Source organism: Diaphorina citri, unplaced genomic scaffold (assembly GCF_000475195.1).
Source record: "Diaphorina citri unplaced genomic scaffold, Diaci psyllid genome assembly version 1.1 scaffold1156, whole genome shotgun sequence".
NCBI lineage: Eukaryota > Metazoa > Arthropoda > Insecta > Hemiptera > Psyllidae > Diaphorina > Diaphorina citri.
Window position 1 is genome coordinate 59,999 of NW_007378585.1, and position 22,727 is coordinate 82,725.

General features: G+C 36.7%; 1 protein-coding gene and 2 long non-coding RNA genes across 6 annotated transcripts in view; all 3 read left to right on the forward strand.

The window, feature by feature from the left end:
- LOC113469607 overlaps positions 1 to 22,727 on the forward strand; it is a 47,197-nt gene that overhangs the window by 18,719 nt on the left and 5,751 nt on the right. For all 4 annotated transcript variants that reach the window (XM_026827452.1, XM_026827453.1, XM_026827451.1 and 1 more), the window contains exon 3: positions 20,552 to 20,678. In XM_026827452.1, coding sequence (XP_026683253.1) covers positions 20,552 to 20,678 — 127 coding nt within the window. The remainder of the gene's footprint in view (positions 1 to 20,551; positions 20,679 to 22,727) is intronic.
- LOC113469608 lies at positions 11,697 to 15,982 on the forward strand. The gene is made up of 2 exons (XR_003392969.1): positions 11,697 to 11,739; positions 15,634 to 15,982. It is a non-coding gene; the product is annotated as an uncharacterized LOC113469608 (long non-coding RNA).
- LOC113469609 lies at positions 16,008 to 18,752 on the forward strand. Its single transcript, XR_003392970.1, has 3 exons — positions 16,008 to 16,127; positions 16,222 to 16,616; positions 17,319 to 18,752. It is a non-coding gene; the product is annotated as an uncharacterized LOC113469609 (long non-coding RNA).

The window sequence follows — 22,727 nt, forward strand, 5'->3', positions numbered from 1 at the left end:
GATTACGTAAAAAGTAAAAATACGATCATAGGTATTATGTAATAGATATAGGTAACTACCTTTAGTTAGTCGGTGTACAACTGTACACAGTTATCTGAATGGAAGGTAGACAGATTGGGGGTTTAATACAACTATATAGTTGCCTACTTCATTGTGTGTATTTCCTAGACTAATAATAATTAGGTACCTATGTAGATGATATTTACTTATGTTATGTATAAAATATCTGTTATTTTACATTTATGTTAGGGAAATTCCCATGCTACTTTTTCTCGTTGAGAGCGCTGCTTGTCCTGTCCACCCTGTAGATATTTTCAAGTTACTTCCCCACTGCATAGTACAACAGCAGACATAGTACTCCACGTACAAATCACCTTACATTATACATCACGATGTAAACATCACAAAAACAATCTTATAAACGTCATAGCTTTTATGTATTTTCGATTAAATGTGTTCTTTTTTTATGGTAGTAATAACTAATAACATGTGTGTTGACCTTGGAATGAAATGATCTGGTCGAAGAGAGGAGTGTAGAATGCTTTCTACAGTTTGAGCTTAATTTTTTGCACAATATTTGTGAAGTTTTCATTGACTTTGTAGATGTTTATGGCCTACACGTTCCAGTTGTTTCATCATCAGTATGAAGGGAAAGATGAGGTCGGTATCTAATAATGAAAAAGATACTATGGAAATATGGGTGTGATAAATAATCGAAATACGTTCAAGTTATGTAATAGAAACATGAGGGAATAGAAATGTATGTTGAGATCTAATGGAAATATGGGTGTGATAAATAATCGAAATACGTTCAAGTTATGTAATAGAAACATGAGGGAATAGAAATGTATGTTGAGATCTACATTTTACATTTATGTTAGGGAAATTCCCATGCTAATTTTTCTCGTTGAGAGCGCTGCTTGTCCTGTCCACCCTGTAGATATTTTCAAGTTACTTCCCCACTGCATAGTACAACAGCAGACATAGTACTCCACGTACAAATCACCTTACATTATACATCACGATGTAAACATCACAAAAACAATCTTATAAACGTCATAGCTCTGATGTATTGGTACTCCACGTACAAATCACCTTACATTATACATCACGATGTGAACATCACAAAAACAATCTTATAAACGTCATAGCTCTTATGTATTTTCGATTAAATGTGTTCTTTTTTTATGGTAGTAATAACATGTGTGTTGACCTTGGAATGAAATGATCTGGTCGAAGAGAGGAGTGTAGAATGCTTTCTACAGTTTCTGATGTATTTTCGATTAAATGTGTTCTTTTTTTTATGGTAGTAATAACATGTGTGTTGACCTTGGAATGAAATGATCTGGTCGAAGAGAGGAGTGTAGAATGCTTTCTACAGTTTGAGCTTAATTTTTTGCACAATATTTGTGAAGTTTTCATTGACTTTGTAGATGTTTATGGCCTACACGTTCCAGTTGTTTCATCATCAGTATGAAGGGAAAGATGAGGTCGGTATCTAATAATGAAAAAGATACTATGGAAATACCTATACCTATGGGTGTGATAAATAATCGAAATACGTTCAAGTTATGTAATAGAAACATGAGGGAATAGAAATGTATGTTGAGATCTAATAGACACATGAGGTAATAATAGAAATGCGTTTGAGGAAGGTACCTAATAGAAAATAGTAATGTAATAGAAGAACGTAATCGAATAGATTTTTTTTTTAAAGAGGTTTGACAGAGGGAACTGTAACTGCTATGGTCTTATCGTTCCGAAATCGAAGAGAGAAAGAAGACAGGATAGAAAAAAGCCAGCCTTTCCGAGAACGAACATTATCCCATCAGGATAAAATCCGCCCCGGGCGGGAATCGAACCCGCGGCCTAGCGCTTACAAAAGCCAGCCGTTCCGAGAACGAACATCATCCCGTCAGGATAAAATCCGCCCCGGGCAGGAATCGAACCCGCGGCCTAGCGCTTACAAGGCAAACGCACTACCAACTAAGCTAACTAGGCTGGCGTAATCGAATAGATATTATGAGGTAGAAATCCATCAATTCCATCACCATTGACCTCGACTGTGTTGTATCATTTCTTTATTGCCAAAGCTGATATATCCGCATTGATTCTTGAGTAAAAAAAAAAAAGAAAAAAAAAAGAAACAAAAACTTGAGAAGGTAAATTCATTAGGTAAAAACGAGATAGGTACATCTCTTTTGACCTTAAGGCCCGTTAGGTCTGAAATGTTGAGCGTTAAGTTCTGCCAGCTGTAATCAGTTTAGGACAGCTATTTTCAACCGAGGGTACGCGAGAGACTCTCCGGAGGTACGCGAAATAATATGTGTAATGGTGGACAAAAGCTAATTTTGAATTTTGACGGCTTATCAGTGCAGTACAGTCCAGAAAAGTCCTGAGGGTACGCGAGAGACTCTCCGGGGGTACGCGAAATAATATGTGTAATGGTGGACAAAAGCTAATTTTGAATTTTGACGGCTTATCAGTGCAGTACAGTCCAGAAAAGTCCTTGATTTTGACTTTAAGGTAGGTAGGTACTGAAGTACTGAATTTTTTCAAAAGTTGCTGAGTGTGTTTAAAACTCTGTAGTAATGGTACACAACAACCTAGGTATGCGTACCCGGTACTCATTATGATGGTGGCGGGGGTACGTGAAATTAAATCCGGGTACCCAAGGGGTACGCGGACGAAAAAAGGTTGACAACCTCTGGTTTAGAGTTTAGGTCTGTTGGTTGGTGTTTACTAAAAACTCAGTAGTAATGGTACACATCAACCTAGGTATGCGTACCCGGTACTCATTATGATGGTGGGGGGAGTACGTGAGATTAAATCCGGGTACCCAAGGGGTACGCGGACGAAAAAAGGTTGACAACCTCTGGTTTAGAGTTTAGGTCTGTTGGTTGGTGTTTACTAATAAACTTTTATACGAGTCAATCCACTGGCATATATTCCAGACCAGACGCGGGAGGCCTCGGGTCATCCAGACGCGGGAGGCCTCGGGCTGAATATATTTACATATCTATCTGCCTTGTAAGCGTTCAGTCGCGGGTTCGATTCCCGCTTAGGGTGGATCTCATCCTAAACAGATGAGATTCGTTCTCAGAACCGCCGGCTTTCACCTATCCGGTCTTCCTTCTCTCGTCGCTTTCAGGAATATAAAACCTTAACCGTTACCTTTCCATCTATCAAACCTCTTGAAATTAGTGAAAACAATCTTGGGAGATTTTTAATTTGCTATCTTTCTCCAGTTTCTCCCTCTCTCTCCCTCCCCCCCTCTCTCTCTCTCTCTCCCACACCCTCCCTCTCTGTCTAAGAAAATGTATTATTTGTACTTTGGTTTCGAAAATCTTCCGACTGTTTTTTCTAGCATCATATTGTTGCGTGGGTTTTGAGACTTTTGAGAGTTCTGCTTAGAAAACAAACATTTCAACAGAGGAAAAAGCTTGTTTTTCTCCCACTATCTCCTGCTCTCTCTCTCTCTCTCTCTCTCATTTATTTATTTGAACAAGAAAAAATGATAAAGTCCTCTTCCGGTCAGGTGGACAATTCACTTCTCAAGAGGGTCAAGTTAACAATGCAGCTTTCATAAAAAAAAGAGGTTTGACAGAGGGAACTGGAAGACAGGATAGGAGAAAGCCAGCCGTTCCGAGAACGAACATTATCCGTTCAGGATAAATTTATTTATTTGCACAAGAAAAAATGATAAAGTCCTCTTCCGGTCAGGTGGACAATTCACTTCTCAAGAGGGTCAAGTTAACAATGCAGCTTTCATAAAAAAAGAGGTTTGACAGAGGGAACTGGAAGACAGGATAGGAGAAAGCCAGCCGTTCCGAGAACGAACATTATCCGTTCAGGATAAAATCCGCCCCGGGCGGGAATCGAACCCGCGGTCTAGCGCTTACAAGGCAGAAGCGCTACCAACTAAGCTAACTAGGTTGGCTAACTCTATTTTTAGACTTGGCCTGTCAGGACCGGGAAGGACCAAACAAGCTCGAGCTATGGAGACAAGAACACTGTTATAATTATTATGTAAGTACGGAAACGTGATGTTCCCCAATGAATGAGAGCTTTCAACAATAGAGCTGAGTCATCGGAAAGCACAGTACTCTCGCGAAAAGAACACTGTTATAATTAATATGTAAGTACGGAAACGTGATGTTCCCCAATGAATGAGAGCTTTCAACAATAGAGCTGAGTCATCGGAAAGCACAGTACTCTCGCGATAGCGCTCATATTTACTTGATTTTTAATTGAAAATCTCGTTTCGAAAATAGCTTTTCCCTCGGCACGGCGCGGCGTTGGCTCCCGTTGTAGGAGTTGCTTTGTGCTTGGGAAATTTCATTCAAATAAGGTTGTTTGTTGTTCGTCGGGCCATTATTTTCGTCCTTGGAAATTTTTAATTGAAAATCTCGTTTCGAAAATAGCTTTTCCCTCGGCACGGCGTGGTGTTGGTTCCCGTTGTAGGAGTTGCTTTGTGCTTGGGAAATTTCATTCAAATAAGGTTGTTTGTTGTTCGTCGGGCCATTATTTTCGTCCTTGGAGAGAGAGAGAGAGAGACAGAGAGAGAAAGAGAAAGAGGAGAGAGAGAGAGAGGAAAAACGTAACCAAGAATAGGTATAGTATTTGAGCATTTAAGGTTTTTATTCTCACAAATGAATATTCAAGTTGAAAAGGAGCCAATTTCTGAGGCAGAAGCTTAGGTCTTCCGTTATACATTATATGTAGATTCCAGTAGGAGATGTGATCGTAAAAATTCAATGTTAAGAGGAGAGAGAGAGGAAAAACGCAACCAAGAATAGGTATAGTATTTGAGCATTTAAGGTTTTTATTCTCATAAATGAATATTCAAGTTGAAAATGAGCCAATTTCTGAGGCAGAAGCTTAGGTCTTCCGTTATCCATTATATGTAGATTCCAGTAGGAGATGTGATCGTAAAAATTCAATGTTAGCGGGACATTAGAACGTTACCTATTTCATTACAGATTACAGTCATTATTACAATGATCATTACCAACGATAAACATAATAGCAAAGCACGTGGTAGTAAGACAAGCCAAATTTCAGCATGGCCCATATTTTTGACGTAATATAGACTTTGCTTTTTTTTAACATTAAATATTTCCAAAAACGGAACTGTCATTATGGGTACTTTCCTTTCTTTCTTCTTCTTCTTCTTCTTCTTCTTCTTCTTCTTCTTCTTCTTCTTCTTCTTCTGCTTCTTGTTCTGCTTCCCTTGTCCCAGATCTTCCTTCTTTGTTGCTGTTAATGTAGTTTTTATGACTTAATTATAACATGTTAATGAGAGATGTACGTAATCTCATTTCGAATGGAATTTTATTACTCAGATTTTGTAGGACATGAGAATTTATTAAATTATTTGAGATATATTTCGCAGAAAACTATTCGATCATCTTTAAGAGGAAAAACGTAACCAAGAATAGGTATAGTATTTGAGCATTTAAGGTTTTTATTCTCATAAATGAATATTCAAGTTGAAAAGAAGCCAATTTCTGAGGCAGAAGCTTAGGTCTTCCGTTATACATTATATGTAGATTCCAGTAGGAGATGTGATCGTAAAAATTCAATGTTAGCGGGACATTAGAACGTTACCTATTTCATTACAGTCATTAGTACAATGGTCATTACCAACGATAGACATAATAGCAAAGCACGTGGTAGTAAGACAAGCCAAATTTCAGCATGGCCCATATTTTTGACGTAATATAGACCTTTGCTTTTTTTAACATTAAATGTTTTCAAAAACGGAACCGTCATTATGGGTACTTTCCTTTCTTTCTTTCTTTCTTTCTTTCTTCTTCTTCTTCTTCTTCTTCTTCTTCTTCTTCTTCTTCTTCTTCTTCTTCTTCTTCTGCTTCTTGTTCTGCTTCCCTTGTCCCAGATCTTCCTTCTTTGTTGCTGTTAATGTAGTTTTTATGACTTAATAACATGTTAATGAGAGATGTACGTAATCTCATTTCGAACGGAATTTTATTACTCAGATTTTGTAGGACATGAGAATTTATTGAATTATTTGAGATATATTTCGCAGAAAACTATTCAATCATCTTTATTATAATGGAAATCTTTGAACTCATTACAGAGATAATGACGTCCGCATTTTACCTCACACTTCTTCTTCTTCTTCTTCTTCTTCTTCTTCTTCTTCTTCTTCTTCTTCTTCTTCTTCTTCTTCTTCTTCTTCTTCTTGAGGTGCCGTCTCCGTTCCGGAGGTTGGCAAACATCATGGTTATTCTACACGTTATCCATAACGTATAGAAGTATTAGATTGGGCAAAACAATCATAGCATCGTAGTGTTTTGGCATCTCCACACTAACATAGCCACAGAGCACGGTTAAATCAATGTATCCTTTGGAGACAAATTCTCATGACCGCCTGGAATCTAACTAGTTATGCAAATCATCTTTATTATAATGGAAATCTTTGAACTCATTACAGAGATAATGACGTCCGCATTTAACCTCACACTTCTTCTTCTTCTTCTTCTTCTTCTTCTTTTTCTTCTTCTTGGGCAAAACAATCATAGCATCGTAGTGTTTTGGCATCTCCACTAACATAGCCACAGAGCACGGTTAAATCAATGTATCCTTTGGAGACAAATTCTCATGACCGCCTGGAATCTAACTAGTTATGCAATGTGCACAAATATGAAAATTAAATTATTTTCATTTACCTGATCTGGTTCAGTTTTAAATTCATGTTTGTTCTAATTTCTAACAAAGATTGTAAAAAAAAACTCCCTACAAATATATTTTAAATAATAGGTAGGTATTGTAAACTACAACTAAAATGTCCTCCAGATGTTATCAGCATGAAAGAGAATCCCTTGGGGGAAAAAATACTTACCTAAAATATCAAAAGTATATTTTTTATTATGAGGAAAAAGACGTGATTGAAAACCATGTCGTGTGATTGGATGGACATTTTTTCTAGAATATTTCCATTCTTCTGCATATTATGAGGAAAAAGACGTGATTGAAAACCATGTCGTGTGATTGGATGGACATTTTTTCTAGAATATTTCCATTCTTCTGCATAATGTCTTTTCCTTGAGTTTGACTGTCATTTTCTTGGAAAGGTCCATTTACATTGTCATTTTCTTGTGACATCGCGTCCTTTACCTGGGCTACAAGAATGCTGAAAAGGTTTCCAATGGTGCAAGATATCGATCTGAATAACTTCACAAAGAAATATTCAAAGTAGGAGTCCTACAAGAATGCTGAAAAGGTTTCCAATGGTGCAAGATATCGATCTGAATAACTTCACAAAGAAATATTCAAAGTAGGAGTCCTTCAGCGTTCAATCCCATTTTAATTGACATTATCAATACTTTTATAGAAAAAAAGAAATAAATAATGGTAATACCTAGTTGGTACAAACCATACTGGGCGTTGCTTAGCTTCAGTGATCCGACTGTTGCATCCTGTATTCTAGATTGAATGTACACAGAAGTTTTTACTTTTTTTCTACTATTTATTATAATAATATTATGATATGTTCCACATGTAGTCAATACCTACTCATTCCTCCTCTCTTTCTCTCTCTCTCTATCTCTCTCTCTCTCTTTCTCTCTCTCTCTCTCTCTCTCTCTCTCTCTCTCTCTCTCTCTCTCTCTCTCTCTCTTAGAAAAAAAGAAATAAATAGGTATAGATTATAGATGTACAATCTGACTTTAAAGAGAAAATGGTAAAAAATTAAATAGATATGATAATATCTATGAATGTAAAGCTATTTTATAGGTAAAAAGGTACCTAGATATAGGTACGTACATGTTTATTTACGTAGTTATAGTTATTGATTAAAAAAACGTTTGGAAAGATTACACATTGTCCACATTACACATTGTCCGAACCGTAACCCGGCCCAAGCAAAAATTCAAGTTGAAAACACACACATGTCACACATCAGAAAACTAAATGCCTCTCTGTCATAGCCAGACATTTTGCTTGACGTTTCATTTGTTCGAGCTATGACGTCATCAGGAAATACACTAATAAAAGCATTGTCGGTGTCCTTATTCCCTCTCTTCTCCTCCTCTATCTCTCTCTTTCTTTCTCTTTCTCTCTCTCTTTCTCTTTTTCTCTCTCTCTCTCTTTCCTTCTCCCTTTTATTTTCTATCAATATTTCTCCCTCTTTTTTTTATCTTTCCCTCTCCTTTCCTTTTTGTTGCTCTATCTCTCTCAAATTTATTTCCTATCTCTCTCGCCGATTTAGTTCCATCTCCTTCTCTCTTCCTCTTCTCCGTCCCTCTCTTCCTCCTTCTCCCTTTCTCTCCTTCTAATCTCTTTTTCTTCTTCTCTTTCTCCTTCTTACTTTCTCTCCTTCTAATCTCTTTTTCTTCTTCTCTTTCTCCTTCTTACTTTCTCTCATTCCCTCTCTTTCTCCTTCTTTCCTTCCCGTCTCTTCTTCTCTCCCTGTCTTTCTCTCCTTCCCTTCTCTTTCTCCTTCTAATCTCTTTTTCTTCTTCTCTTTCTCCTTCTAATCTCTTTTTCTTCTTCTCTTTCTCCTTCTTACTTTCTCTCCTTCCCTCTCTTTCTTCTTCTTTCCTTCCGGTCTCTTCTTCTCTCCCTGTCTTTCTCTCCCTGTCTTTCTCTCCCTCCCTTCTCTTTCTCCTTTTCCCCTTTTCTTTCTATCTCTCCCTTTCTTAGAATGTTCTATCAGAGTTCACAAGAACAAGAAGTCATAGAGAGTTGTGATAGTTCTGTCCTTTTTGTAGCTCTATCTCTCTCAAACTTATTTCCTATCTCTCTCACCGATTTAGTTCCATCTCCTTCTATCTTCCTCTTCTCCCTCCCTCTCTTCCTCCTTCTCCCTTTCTCTCCTTCTAATCTCTTTTTCTTCTTCTCTTTCTCCTTCTTACTTTCTCTCCTTCTAATCTCTTTTTCTTCTTCTCTTTCTCCTTCTTACTTTCTCTCCTTCTAATCTCTTTTTCTTCTTCTCTTTCTCCTTCTTATTTTCTCTCCTTCCCTCTCTTTCTCCTTCTTTCCTTCCCGTCTCTTCTTCTCTCCCTGTCTTTCTCTCCTCCCCTTCTCTTTCTCCTTCTCCCCTTTTCTTTCTATCTCTCCCTTTCTTAGAATGTTCTATCAGAGTTCACAAGAACAAGAAGTCATAGAGAGTTGTGATAGTTCTGAGAATTCGTCAAACTTAATGAATATTCTGAATGACGGATGATTTTCTAAAACTTTCTCGAAGTTTTGGATAGGTCTTAATCTGAACTTTTTGTTTACTTCGAAATTTCGAGTATGAAATTATTGTTACTGCAGCCACACACGTTCAGATATTTTCAGATCAGACTGTCTGAATCTCGGGTCTTCACACAAGCTCAGATTTTTTTTTTTTTTTTTTTTACCCCTTCACGAAAGGTAAAACCCCCGTCATTGAAACTGTAAAGACCTGCTTGTAGCAGTTATCAGTAATAAGCCGGGACGTTAAACTTCTTGAAAATAAATGAATCAGACCTTCTTAAACAAATGACTTTAAAAAAATAAATTTTTTCTTATGTCAGACGGTCTGATGGAATATCTGAACGTATCTGGCTTCCTTAATCCATAGACCGTTGCACCTGCTTTCCCGGTATTTCCGAAAATCATTGTGCAAAGATACTCTCAAAGTTATTTTCCAAATTTACTCTCAAAGCAAAGTTGTTTTCTAAAGATACTCTCTCAAAGTTGTTTTCATAAACTCGAACTTTCTCTTAAGACATTTTCCAAGTTTCTCTCTCGGAAAGCTGAGAGTCTATTTTCTCTTCCGCGAAATAATAGAAGTCCTTGGAAGTTCGAAAGAAGGAGTCACTCGATGTTCAAGGTCGAGTTTCAAATTAGACGAAATATTGTTTTCTTGGTGACAGGGTACGACAGAAATCTTGATCCATTGGTTACTGATGCATTCGTGATATTGCCCATGCCTACTGGCTAATGCACCAATGTAACCCTGTACCTTTGAAATATGTAAGAAAAATTGGTGAAAAAAATGCGAATGAGGAAGAAAAAAATTAATAAATTACAAAAACAGAGATCACTCAAATTAACCAAGTTAGTGTATGCATGGGTGATTGTCGGGCACATTTGGACATTTTGGGGTGCACTCAGCTTCGCCAGGACAATTGGGAAGCTGGTAAAATTGTCAGCGAGAAGGACAGAGTGGCGTAAAGTCTTATAATAAACTTGATCGTTGAAGGGCTGTCTTTCACATGCTAAAATTAATGAAAAATAGAAAGCGAAAAGACAAGGTCCCTCTTTTTTTTTCAAGCCAATTTGGACACGTGCCGGTAAAATCTCTCTCTCTCTCTCTCTCTCTCTCTCTCTCCCTCCCCTTCTCCCTCCCTTCTTCTCTTCCGCTCTCTGGTTTCATCAATAGTGTTCATTTTTCTGACATACTTTCTAAAGCTAAGATGTATCAGGGCCTGAATCCTAAACTGGACAGCATTCAGCAGAAAATAATCATCCACAAGGCAGTTCCTCTTATGGCTGGTTCCTTCTTGCTTAAATGCTACCCAAATTTACTCTAACGAGCTGGGGCAAAGACTGACACGAAATACCTACCATGCCTTCTATAAAAAAGGTAAGGTGATCTTCACAAAACGATTGAACATCAGGAGGGGGATTTTTCAGGGAGAGGGATATAGCAATTCATAACACATTAGGGGATAGAAAAAATCCCCACAGGAGGAGGGATAAAGTTAAAGGCTAGAGTTTCTTCCCATTAGAACTATTAGGAGAGAGGGGGATAAGAAGATCCATTTGGCAACAGCTAAGGTTTTCTTTCTCTGGATATTAAAATACACAAAATACGGCAATTTTCAATACTTACTGTACAAACTACAAAACCTTCTACGTACGAAGTTCCTGCAAAGCTTGGACGTATTTTGATGTGTGGCAATATAACTGATATGATGGAAATTACGAGCAAAGTGCTGATGATTCTAAGTTTAGGCCTTACTATCCATTTGTTTCTTACTGTCATAATTCAGAGTGAATTGCTTCAGGTGATGTATTAGAATCTCCTACTTGAGGAGTATGAATAAAACACTATCATTTCACTATTTCATTTCCCCTGTTCCAGTATGGATGGTTTTTTAACGTTCCTTATTTCATTTTCCTTGTTCTCGTATTGGTAGATTACTATTTCGTTTCGGCTGTTCCAGTTTGATTCTAATTTAACCTTATCGATTTCATTTCCCATGTTCCTATATTAGATATCTGATCTAATGTTTCCTATTTCATTTTTGCTGTTCCAGTATGATTCTAATATCTCGTCTATTTCATTTCCCCTGTTCCAGTATCTAATTAAGTCTTTTCTATTTCATTTCCAATGTTTCAGTATATAATCTAATGTGTCCTGTTTCATTTTCTCTGTTTCAGTATTGTGATAGATGATTTCATTTTCTCTGTTTCAGTATTGTGATAGATGACGTGGATGCTTCCAAAGTGGTTGAAGACGATCTACACCGGCTGCTCACCGACAAATTTTCTAGATTTTCCAGTGTGTATGTGTTTTGTATTTTTTTAATTTCTCTTGTGTTTTCTTTTTCATATTCTTTATTTATTTATGAGTTTTTATCAGTTATTTATTTTCCATTTATTATTTATCTATTTATTAACACCTTTACTGCCTCGAACTAGGTAAAAAATCAAACTCTACTATCGCGTATCTTCACGTAAATGATTATGCAATAAAACCTCAACAAGGAAGAATGTGATGCCAAAATCAGAAGAATGCGGGTAAGAACACAGGATGGCTTCAACCAGTCTAGTTGGCTTTTTTTTACATACTTCGCTAACAAATAGAGTTTAGATCGCAATCTATGTAGGTCTATCGTCTGTTTTGTGAGCGGTAGGTCGTAGGGTACATACTCGTACTTCACTAACAAATAGAGTTTAGATCGCAATCTATGTAGGTCTATCGTCTGTTTTGTGAGCGGTAGGTCGTAGGGTTTGAATTCCATCGCGGGCGAATTTCATCCTGAACAGATATGGTTCGTTCTCGGAACGGCTGGCTTTCTAATATCTTGTCCTCCTTCTCTCTTGGATTTTGTGTCGCTAAGACCTTCATTATTACAGATCCTTCTGTTAAATCTCCAAATAGGATGGCATCGAATTACAAGATATTTCGGGTTACGGGTTAACGTCTGAGACTGATGGTAGTTTTGGAATTTCATGACCCTAATCACAGCCGATATATCCTGAACAGATATGGTTCGTTCTCGGAACGGCTGGCTTTCTAATATCTTGTCCTCCTTCTCTCTTAGATTTTGTGTCGCTAAGACCTTCATTATTAGAGATCCTCCTGTTAAATCTCCAAAGAGGATGCCATCGAATTACAAGATATTTCGGGTTACGGGTTAACGTCTGAGACTGATGGTAGTTTTGGAATTTCATGACCCTAATCACAGCCGATATTGTTCCATTTTGATCAGGAGGTCTGGATGAAGGTACTCGACATTTGGAGAGCAAAGTAAAGACTAGGCACCCACTCATGGCAACCCACTACTTTTCCTTGGAAGTTTTTTTTCCATTTTTGCAAATAAATAAAAAATCAAAAAACTTTTAGGGCAACAATTTTGTTATTATTAAAAAAGTTTCCCTTCCTTGACCCAAATATGAGGTGCACCGAGTCTCAAACTTCGGTCGAAATCTGTCCAAAAGCGGTCAAAATTCCGCCAAGCGCAGCAACCATCTCAACCAAACCTTTTGGGTTGCATCCTTGTCACATTTGTGAGCTACATACCAAGTTTCAAGTCTCTAGCTTATACCGTTCCCGAGATATTGTTAAATTACACCGAAAACCGCCAAAAAGCGGTAAAATGCTATTTATTGAGTTCTGGATGTACAATCCACAGTGACCACCTTCACCGCAAAATAATGGGACTTCATTTGAGTTTGCGAGGAAATGCAAGTTGGGATTTATGGTCGGAGTTTGGAGAATTTGAACCAAAAAGAAATAAAGGACAAAAAGTTTACAGATGAAAATATTTCATCCGTTCTGACTGAAAATGGTAGCGTAGTGGTCAAGACGCTCGCCTGGTAAACAGGAGGGCGTGGGTTCGATCCCAGCCGAGGCATGGAATTTTATCCTCATATTTATTGAGTTCTGGATGTACAATCCACAGTGACCACCTTCACCACAAAATAATGGGACTTCATTTGAGTTTGCGAGGAAATGCAAGTTGGGATTTATGGTCGGAGTTTGGAGAATTTGAACCAAAAAGAAATAAAGGACAAAAAGTTTACAGATAAAAATATTTCATCCGTTCTGAAAATGGTCCCGTGACATATGAGGTTCCTTTGGATTCAAATGATCAACTTCTACATTCGGTGGTTTTGGAATTTGGGTTCTTTGGTTGTTGATGTTATCATTTGACCCTTTTTTACATTCTTTACTCTCAAAATTGAGGTGTGTCCACACGCGTCGATCGATGGCCGGTCGACTAAGTTAAGACACACCTTTACATACTTTCTCTTATTAGTTACCTATTGCATAAATAGTATTTAAGTGCCTACATACATTAGGGTAAAGACGAGAGGGAAAAAATAATAATACCGGCGATGGTTGGGGGAAAATGAAAACCTAGGTAGTTGGAAAGGGGAAAAACGGGAATCCCTTAGGTATTAGGCACATATACGTAGGTAGGTCAAGGGAAGTAGGTAAATATTAATACTGAAATATATTGAATGTGACCCACTTTCCACAGAGGTTACCTACGCATTGCCTTTTCATATTTGAGCCTAATCCTTGGGGAGATGTAGGATTTGAATTTGAACCTCTTAACCTTATCCCACATATTTTAAGATCGCCCACTAGTATACCCGGTTTTCCTAAACCCTTTGCCCTTTTAGCTCGAACTTTTGACGTCTCAAAATTTGATCTCTGCGTAATCTGTATTGTCTTGAGATTTGCTTCTTGCTTTACTTCAAAGAAACCGGGCACCTTCGAAGAGAGACTTTTGACTTGTGCCTACACAAAACTAAAAATAGATGAGAGTGTGGCAACATAGATGAGAGTGTGGAAAGAAGTGTGGCAACCGCTTTCGCATTACTTCAAGGTTCATGGCCAGCCTAGTTAGCACGGAGGGTAGCGTGTCTGCCTTTTAAGCGCTAGGTCGCGGGTTTGATTAACGCCCGGCGCGGATTTTATCCTAAACAGATAAGATGCGTTCTCGCAACGACTGGCTTTCTCCTATCCTGTCTTCCTTCTCTCTTCGCTTTCGGGACGATAAGACCTTAACAGTTACAGTTCCCTCTGTGAAAAAAGTAGGTAATTCATGACACAAAAAAAGGAAAGCAAAAAGTAGCTTTGACTCTCGTTGAGTTCAATGGAAAATCTCGTTTAGCCATAGAGCTTCCTGCTGGAAAGTTGTTTAAGAACGGCTGATTTAATGCATATGAAAACCCCTATGGATTTAAGAACCTTGTGCATTTCATAACGAAACAATTTCTACGTCGTGCTTTAGGATGAGCGTATACACTCTGTGTCCCACTGTCCCAGGGGAATCTAATTGATTACAGTGATAAGGAAATGACAAAGATGAGAAATAAGAGACTTGGACACATGTGTGCAAAAAAGCTGTGGGACTTTTTTTTGCTTTATCCTAATGGATTACGAAGCTTGAAGTACCTTCTTTTAGTGCTTGTATAGACAAAGAAATGAACAAACTATTTATTGAGAAAACAATTTCATCAAAATGAGTTACCTATTTATCTTTCGAAAATCCCCCATTTAAATTAAACTTCTCATTAGGGTAACTACCTAATAAGAAAACCTTAGATGGCTGCACTACATGCAAGTGAAGTCAAAAACGTTATTTTTACTTGAATAACAGAAAAACCTATGAACTTCGGACCTTGGGTAATAGAAATCCCATTCAAAGCTACCTAACAATACTAACAAAGACGTAAAAAGCCTTTCAGCTATTTCTTACGCCAATTAGGCTTCGGAAATTTTTGGAAGACCTCCAAGTACAAAATAAACAAAATGCCTTTATCTTTCAGTGGCCCTTTAAATTAAACCTCTCATTTAAATTAAACCTCTCATTAGGGTAGCTAGCTACCTAATAAGAAAACCTCAGATGCCTGCACTACAAGCAAGTGAAGTCAAAAACGTTATTTTTACTTGAATAACAGTAAAACCTATGAACTTCGGACCTTAGGTAATAGGAATCCCATTCAAAGCTACCTAACAATACTAACAATGACGTAAAAAGCCTTTCAGCTATTTCTTACGCCAATTAGGCTTCGGAAATTTTTGGAAGACCTCCAAGTACAAAATAAACAAAATGCCCTTACGAGATTAAAGTCAAAAGTTCAATAAATACAGGGTACAACAACAGACAGGTCCAGTTTTAATCATTGACAAATTTTCACGAGAACAAACAAATGGATCTGTGAATTATTCTCTAGAATTCACTGATCTGGTAGTCTGGCTAGGGGACGGAAAACACAGAAAATCAGCTAACCCTAACCAACGGGAACGGCTGGCTTTCTCCTATCCTTTCTTCTCTTTTCACTTTCGGGACGATAAGACCTCAGCAGTTACAGTTCCCTCTATCATTCCTCTTGAAAAAAAAAAACTTTATTTCACTTCGTTTGTTCAATTAATTTTCTTTTTTTTTTTTTCAGACTGAAGCTGAGAAGAGGAAGTCCGAATTCGCCAGACTGCTTGAAGAACATGCCCAGGTTATTCGACGTCTGAAGCAAATCGAACAAGATAGCGTCATTATGAAAGCTTGAAAGAGACTGACCAGGAAAGCTAGACACTAGGCCAGTATGGACTAGGTAGTCTAGGACAGGACTAGGCAATCTAGGACTGTACGGGGAATTCAAGGACTGGACTAGGCAGTCTAAAACTGAACTAAGAAATGTGGGGTTGGACCTGGGAAATCTAGAATCCTGTAATGTGACACTCCATTGAGTCTTGTCCCAGTTGCTACTAAGGGAGACAATTATCTAATTTTATTCAAGAGAATCGGAAATGTTTTTATAATAATAATAATAACACTCCATTGAGTCTTGTCCCAGTTGCTACTAAGGGAGACAATTGTAATTGTAATTTGTTTATTTGCATCAATAATATTATAGATTACAATATTGCAAGGGTATATACACTAAAGAAGGTGTAAAAATGGAAAACTTGTAATTTGTAATTTGTTTATTTGCATCAATAATATTATAGATTACAATATTGCAAGGGTATATACACTAAAGAAGGTGTAAAAATGGAAAACTCTGCCAGTTCTGAGCCCATTTGTGTTTTTAATTTTTAGTAGGGTGGTATTAGGTACTTACTTAATTATCTTATTTTATTCAAGAGAAACGGAAATGTTTTTATTGTACCTAGGTCTGAATTTATTTTTGTTTGAAGTTTAGTAGGTGGGTGTACTAGGTACATACGTATAATTAGTTAATTACATACCTATATTAATATGTACCTGTCATTATTGTCAATGTATCCGTACGTTACGGACACCCACCTACATTTACGTCCGTACTTTTTTTTCTAATAAATATCAAGTACGATATTTGCATACCCCCACGGAATAATCCGTATCGCGTAATATTTAGGTACTTTCTATTTTCGGTGGGGAAATAAATTTAGTTTTTAGGTGCAATTTGTTCGTAAATAGAATATGAAAACAAGGAACAGTCTAAAACTGAACTAAGAAATGTGGGGTTGGACTGGGAAATCTAGAATCCTGTAATGTTGCACTCGATTGAGTCTTGTCCCAGTTGCTACTAAGGGAGACAATTATCTAATTTTATTCAAGAGAATCGGAAATGTTTTTATAATAATAATAGTAATAATAATAATAATAATAATAATAATAGACTCTTGAGTGGAAGGCAACCACTAGGCGAGGTTAACGCCTTAGGCGTTCTCTACCACCTAACCCTTAGAGCTCCATTATTATGTGGTCAAATTCTCAAATAAATGAGGATAAAATTCCATACCTCGGCTGGGATCGAACCCACGCCCTCCTGATTACCAGGCGAGCGTCTTGACCACTACACCACCGAGGCAGGTTTCTTCTTCCTCTCTGTCAGTTCTCTCTCACCTTCTGAACCCCCTCCCTTTCTGTCGACCTTTCTCTCCTCTTCCTCAATCTTATTACATACTTCTATTTAGCTATGATTATTTTCTTCTTCTTCTTTCTCCTCATTCTCCTCGTCTTATTTCTCTCCTTCTTTGTCCTTTTCCTTCCCCCTTCTTCTTTTACTTCCATCTCTCTCTCTCTCTCTCTTATTAATAACCAAAGTCTCTCTCTCTCTCATTCTATTTTCGGTGGGGAAATGAATTTAGTTTTTAGGTGCAATTTGTTCGTAAATAGAATATGAAAACAAGGACACCGGGGAGGTTTTGAGGGTGGCGTTATTTTTAGATTTTTTCCCCAAGGCTGGGAATGACATCGAATCTGATGAATTTTTTCAGCGTTAATTCCGAGGGAAATTTTTTTTCTTATACCGAGATAAACAGATTGGACTTCATCGATTAAAATACACTCGGTGCTGCCAATAATTGGTTGCTTGAAACACAGCTTCTCCATCAATGTATTATAAGTGACGTAGGTAACAATTATCTTTTTAGAAGAAACTTTCATAGATGTGAAGGGAAATAAAGAGTAATAAAATAATGAATTCAGAATAGTTTTCAATCGTTTTTGGCTGGTTTAAAACAAATAATATTTAAATGCCGGATTTCGAGTCGGATATATGTACAAGGAATCCTCAATTTAAATAATTTTACTCTCCATTTTGAAGTATTTTAAATCAACCAAATGTGACTGTTAGTAACCAAGAGGTTTTGGGTTAAATAACTAGGTACAAAAACTTTTGAAATACCCCGTTTACAACCTACATTGACAGTTCTATTTTTAATTTTCTAGATTTTCCAGTGTGTATGTGTTTTGTATTTTTTTAATTTCTCTTGTGTTTTCTTTTTCATATTCTTTATTTATTTATGAGTTTTTATCAGTTATTTATTTTCCATTTATTATTTATCTATTTATTAACACCTTTACTGCCTCGAACTAGGTAAAAAATCAAACTCTACTATCGCGTATCTTCACGTAAATGATTGAGAAATAAAACCTGTTAACTCTAGAGTTACATAAAATATTATTTGTATACCGTATTATCTATTATTTATTTTCATTTACTATCTATTTATTTATTTTTTCTTTATTTTAATTAATTTGTATTAAAGCGATAAAGTATTATGAAAATTTTATTTAAAATTAGTGTCAAAGGATTGCGAGAATTCATGCGAATTTTTACTATCGACGGAGATTTGCGGGGATTCAGACAGACACTTTTTAGTCTTAGCTGATATGGTATCTGCCTAATAGGTAGGTAGGTACCTCTATTAAAATATGTTTTAATAATTATGTAATTTAGTATCTGAGTTTTTCCAATGTTTTTGTCGATTATAGAAATACCTAGATATTATCCTTTTGCTATTATTCACTTATTATTTTATCAATTATTTTTGCATTTAAATTTTGTTTATGTTTTAAATGGTTTCATAGTTTCTATTAGTTGATTTAAGGTTTAGAAGTAAGGTTAACTTTTAAGTTTTTGATGTTGTTTATTTTAATATTATCCCACTATATACATCGAATAATAAGATCCCACTATATACATCGAAACCGAATTTGGAAAGGCACCTCCTCTAAAAATTAACAAAACATTCAGTCTTCGAAGCATGTAGAAATAATTCCATCACTTTCATGCCTTAATTTGCAGAAAATATGTATGTACCTATATAAGTACATAGGTATTTACTTTTTCAACGGTTTTAATCAAAAGAAAACTAGGTATTTTTTAGTTATTTTTTTGTCAAATTTTGGAGGATGGTTCAAATATTTGAGAATCCATCTGTAAAGAATGAATAGCTAATCCCTAAAAGGAATTTAGCTAAAAAAAAAACACAAAATGGAACTTAATACAGACAGGATGGTTCAAATGTTTGAGATTCCATGTGTAAAAAATGAATAGCTAATTCCTAAAAGGAATTTAGCTAAAAACACAAAATGGAACTAATACAGACAGTTTTTGTACGTGGACGTACTTGTAGAACGTTCGTTAACTCGATAGTGTTATAGACTAGATTATTTTACTCTTTAGAGAGCTCTAGATAAGTAGACCTCTAGCTGTCGGTGTAAAAAGACCCTATTATAGAGGACTTTGAAAGTAGGTAGCTAGCAGACTTTTACTTTTTGGACAATAATATTTTACACCTGTAAGTATCGAACTATAGGAGGAATAAATAAGAGTTTAGACTCCCAAAACAGAATCGGCATCAATGTGCATGGAGTCAGATTATAATGTATTAAAAGACCCTACCTTACTTTACCTCTATGGCTTTTGGAAACCAAGTTGGTTTTTGGCCTCGTCAACGGTGCGCCTAAACGAATATCCTTATTCTTTATGTCTCCTGTCATTAACCCTGTGAAAAATAAATTGAATAGGAGTCTAAATTCTTAGGCTTAGGCCTGAATCCACGGTAGATAACTCTGGATTGGACTAATTTTATTAGAAACATTTTTATTGTTCGTTAAATACTAAAAATATGCCCTATAGTTTCTACTGTTGTCTTTAGAGCATTTTTTGGTGTATCATTGTTAGTTATACATTAATATTACATAATATGAAAAATATACGTAAATACGTGAATTTTGTATTCAGCTGATAGGTACCTACTTTTCTGTTGTTTCTTGAATGTCACTATTATAGGTACCTACATTTTGCTCTATCGTTCCACGTTTTTCGGGTAGAAAAGACTTCTGAAAAAAGGCTTTGGATATGAATGAGTACATTATGCAAATTGTATGCCTTTTCAGTACCTACCTACAATTGGCATTAGACTGGTGGGAGGCAGAAATTAATCAAAAAATCATACTCGTATGTACCTTTGCGTACGTTATGTGAAAGAGTGAAACCGACATCTCCACTAATTTTTGTTTATACCACATTGCATATACAGAATGTTATACGGCGTTCATAAAATTGAGCTATGAGTAGCTATAGCCTACAGTCATATACGTCTATAGCTAGTTGAAGTAGCAACGTTAAAAAATACACGAGTTCGCAACAAATTACTAAAGTTAATCAACGTTTGGTGTGGTTGGTATCTGGACGGGGACTGTTTGAGAATGAGAGTGTGGCAACATAGGACAAAGATGAGAAATAAGAGACTTGGACACATGTGTGCAAAAAAGCTGTGGGACTTTTTTTTTCTAATCCAAAAGATGTTCTTTAACGTTCCTTATTTCATTTTCCTTGTTCTCGTATTGGTAGATTACTATTTCGTTTCGGCTGTTCAAGTTTGGTTCTAATTTAACCTTCTCGATTTCATTTCCCATGTTCCTATATTAGATATCTGATCTAATGTTTCCTATTTCATTTTTGCTGTTCCAGTATGATTCTAATATCTTGTCTATTTCATTTCCCCTGTTCCAGTACCTAATTAAGTTTTTTCTATTTCATTTCCAATGTTTCAGTATATAATCTAATGTGTCCTGTTTCATTTTCTCTGTTTCAGTATTGTGATAGATGACGTGGATGCTTCCAAAGTGGTTGAAGACGATCTACACCGGCTGCTCACCGACACAAGTCTAGATGTGAGGTATAACAAGGAAGAGTGTGATGCCAAAATCAGAAGAATGCGGGTAAGAACACAGGATGGCTTCAACCAGTCTAGTTGGCTTTTTACTTTCTATTACTACAGTATAGCGGAGCTATACTAGTAATGAAAGTATTGCAATCGGTCCAAATTTTCAAAATCGGGAAAGGTTGGGAAACACTGCATTAGGGGATAGAAAAAATCCCTACAGGAGGAGGGATAAAGTTAAAGGCTAGAGTTTCTTCCCATTAGGACTATTAGGAGGGAGGGGGATAAGAAGATCCATTTGGCAACGGCTAAGGTTTTCTTTCTCGGGATATTAAAACACACAAAATACGGCAATTTTCAATACTGTACAAACTACAAAACCTTCTACGTACGAAGTTCCTGCAAAGCTTGGCAAATGGATTTCAGTTGACGTATTTTGATGTGTGGCAATATAACTGATAAATGATGGGAATTACGAGCAAAGTGCTGATGATTCTAAGATCTAAGTCAAGGCCTTACTAACCATTTGTTTCTTACTGTATAATTCAGAGTGAATTGCCCTGAATCATGTATTAGAATCTCCTACTTGAGGAGTATGAATAAAACACTATCATTTCACTATTTCATTTCCCCTGTTCCAGTATGGATGGTTCTAATCCAAAAGATGTTCTTTAACGTTCCTTATTTCATTTTCCTTGTTCTCGTATTGGTAGATTACTATTTCGTTTCGGCTGTTCAAGTTTGGTTCTAATTTAACCTTCTCGATTTCATTTCCCATGTTCCTATATTAGATATCTGATCTAATGTTTCCTATTTCATTTTTGCTGTTCCAGTATGATTCTAATATCTCGTCTATTTCATTTCCCCTGTTCCAGTATCTAATTAAGTCTTTTCTATTTCATTTCCAATGTTTCAGTATATAATCTAATGTGTCCTGTTTCATTTTCTCTGTTTCAGTATTGTGATAGATGACGTGGATGCTTCCAAAGTGGTTGAAGACGATCTACACCGGCTGCTCACCGACACAAGTCTAGATGTGAGGTACAACAAGGAAGAATGTGATGCCAAAATCAGAAGAATGCGGGTAAGAACACAGGATGGCTTCAACCAGTCTAGTTGGCTTTTTTTTTACATACTCGTACTTCACTAACAAATAGAGTTTAGATCGCAATCTATGTAGGTCTATCGTCTGTTTTGTGAGCGGTAGGTCGTAGGGTTTGAATTCCATCGCGGGCGAATTTTATCCTGAACAGATATGGTTCGTTCTCGGAACGGCTGGCTTTCTAATATCTTGTCCTCCTTCTCTCTTGGATTTTGTGTCGCTAAGACCTTCATTATTACAGATCCTTCTGTTAAATCTCCAAATAGGATGGCATCGAATTACAAGATATTTCGGGTTACGGGTTAACGTCTGAGACTGATGGTAGTTTTGGAATTTCATGACCCTAATCACAGCCGATATTGTTCCATTTTGATCAGGAGGTCTGGATGAAGGTACTCGACATTTGGAGAGCAAAGTAAAGACTAGGCACCCACTCATGGCAACCCACTACTTTTCCTTGGAAGTTTTTTTTCCATTTTTGCAAATAAATAAAAAATCAAAAAACTTTTAGGGCAACAATTTTGTTATTATTAAAAAAGTTTCCCTTCCTTGACCCAAATATGAGGTGCACCGAGTCTCAAACTTCTCAAGAAAGGAAGGGTTTTTTTTTTATTTATTGAGTTCTGGATGTACAATCCACAGTGACCACCTTCACCGCAAAATAATGGGACTTCATTTGAGTTTGCGAGGAAATGCAAGTTGGGATTTATGGTCGGAGTTTGGAGAATTTGAACCAAAAAGAAATAAAGGACAAAAAGTTTACAGATGAAAATATTTCATCCGTTCTGACTGAAAATGGTAGCGTAGTGGTCAAGACGCTCGCCTGGTAAACAGGAGGGCGTGGGTTCGATCCCAGCCGAGGCATGGAATTTTATCCTCATTTATTTGAGATTTTGACCACATAATAATGGAGCTCTAAGGGTTAGGTGGTAGAAAACGCCTCCGGCGTTAACCTCGCCTAGTGGTTACCTTCCACTCAAGAGTCTATTATTATTATTATTATTA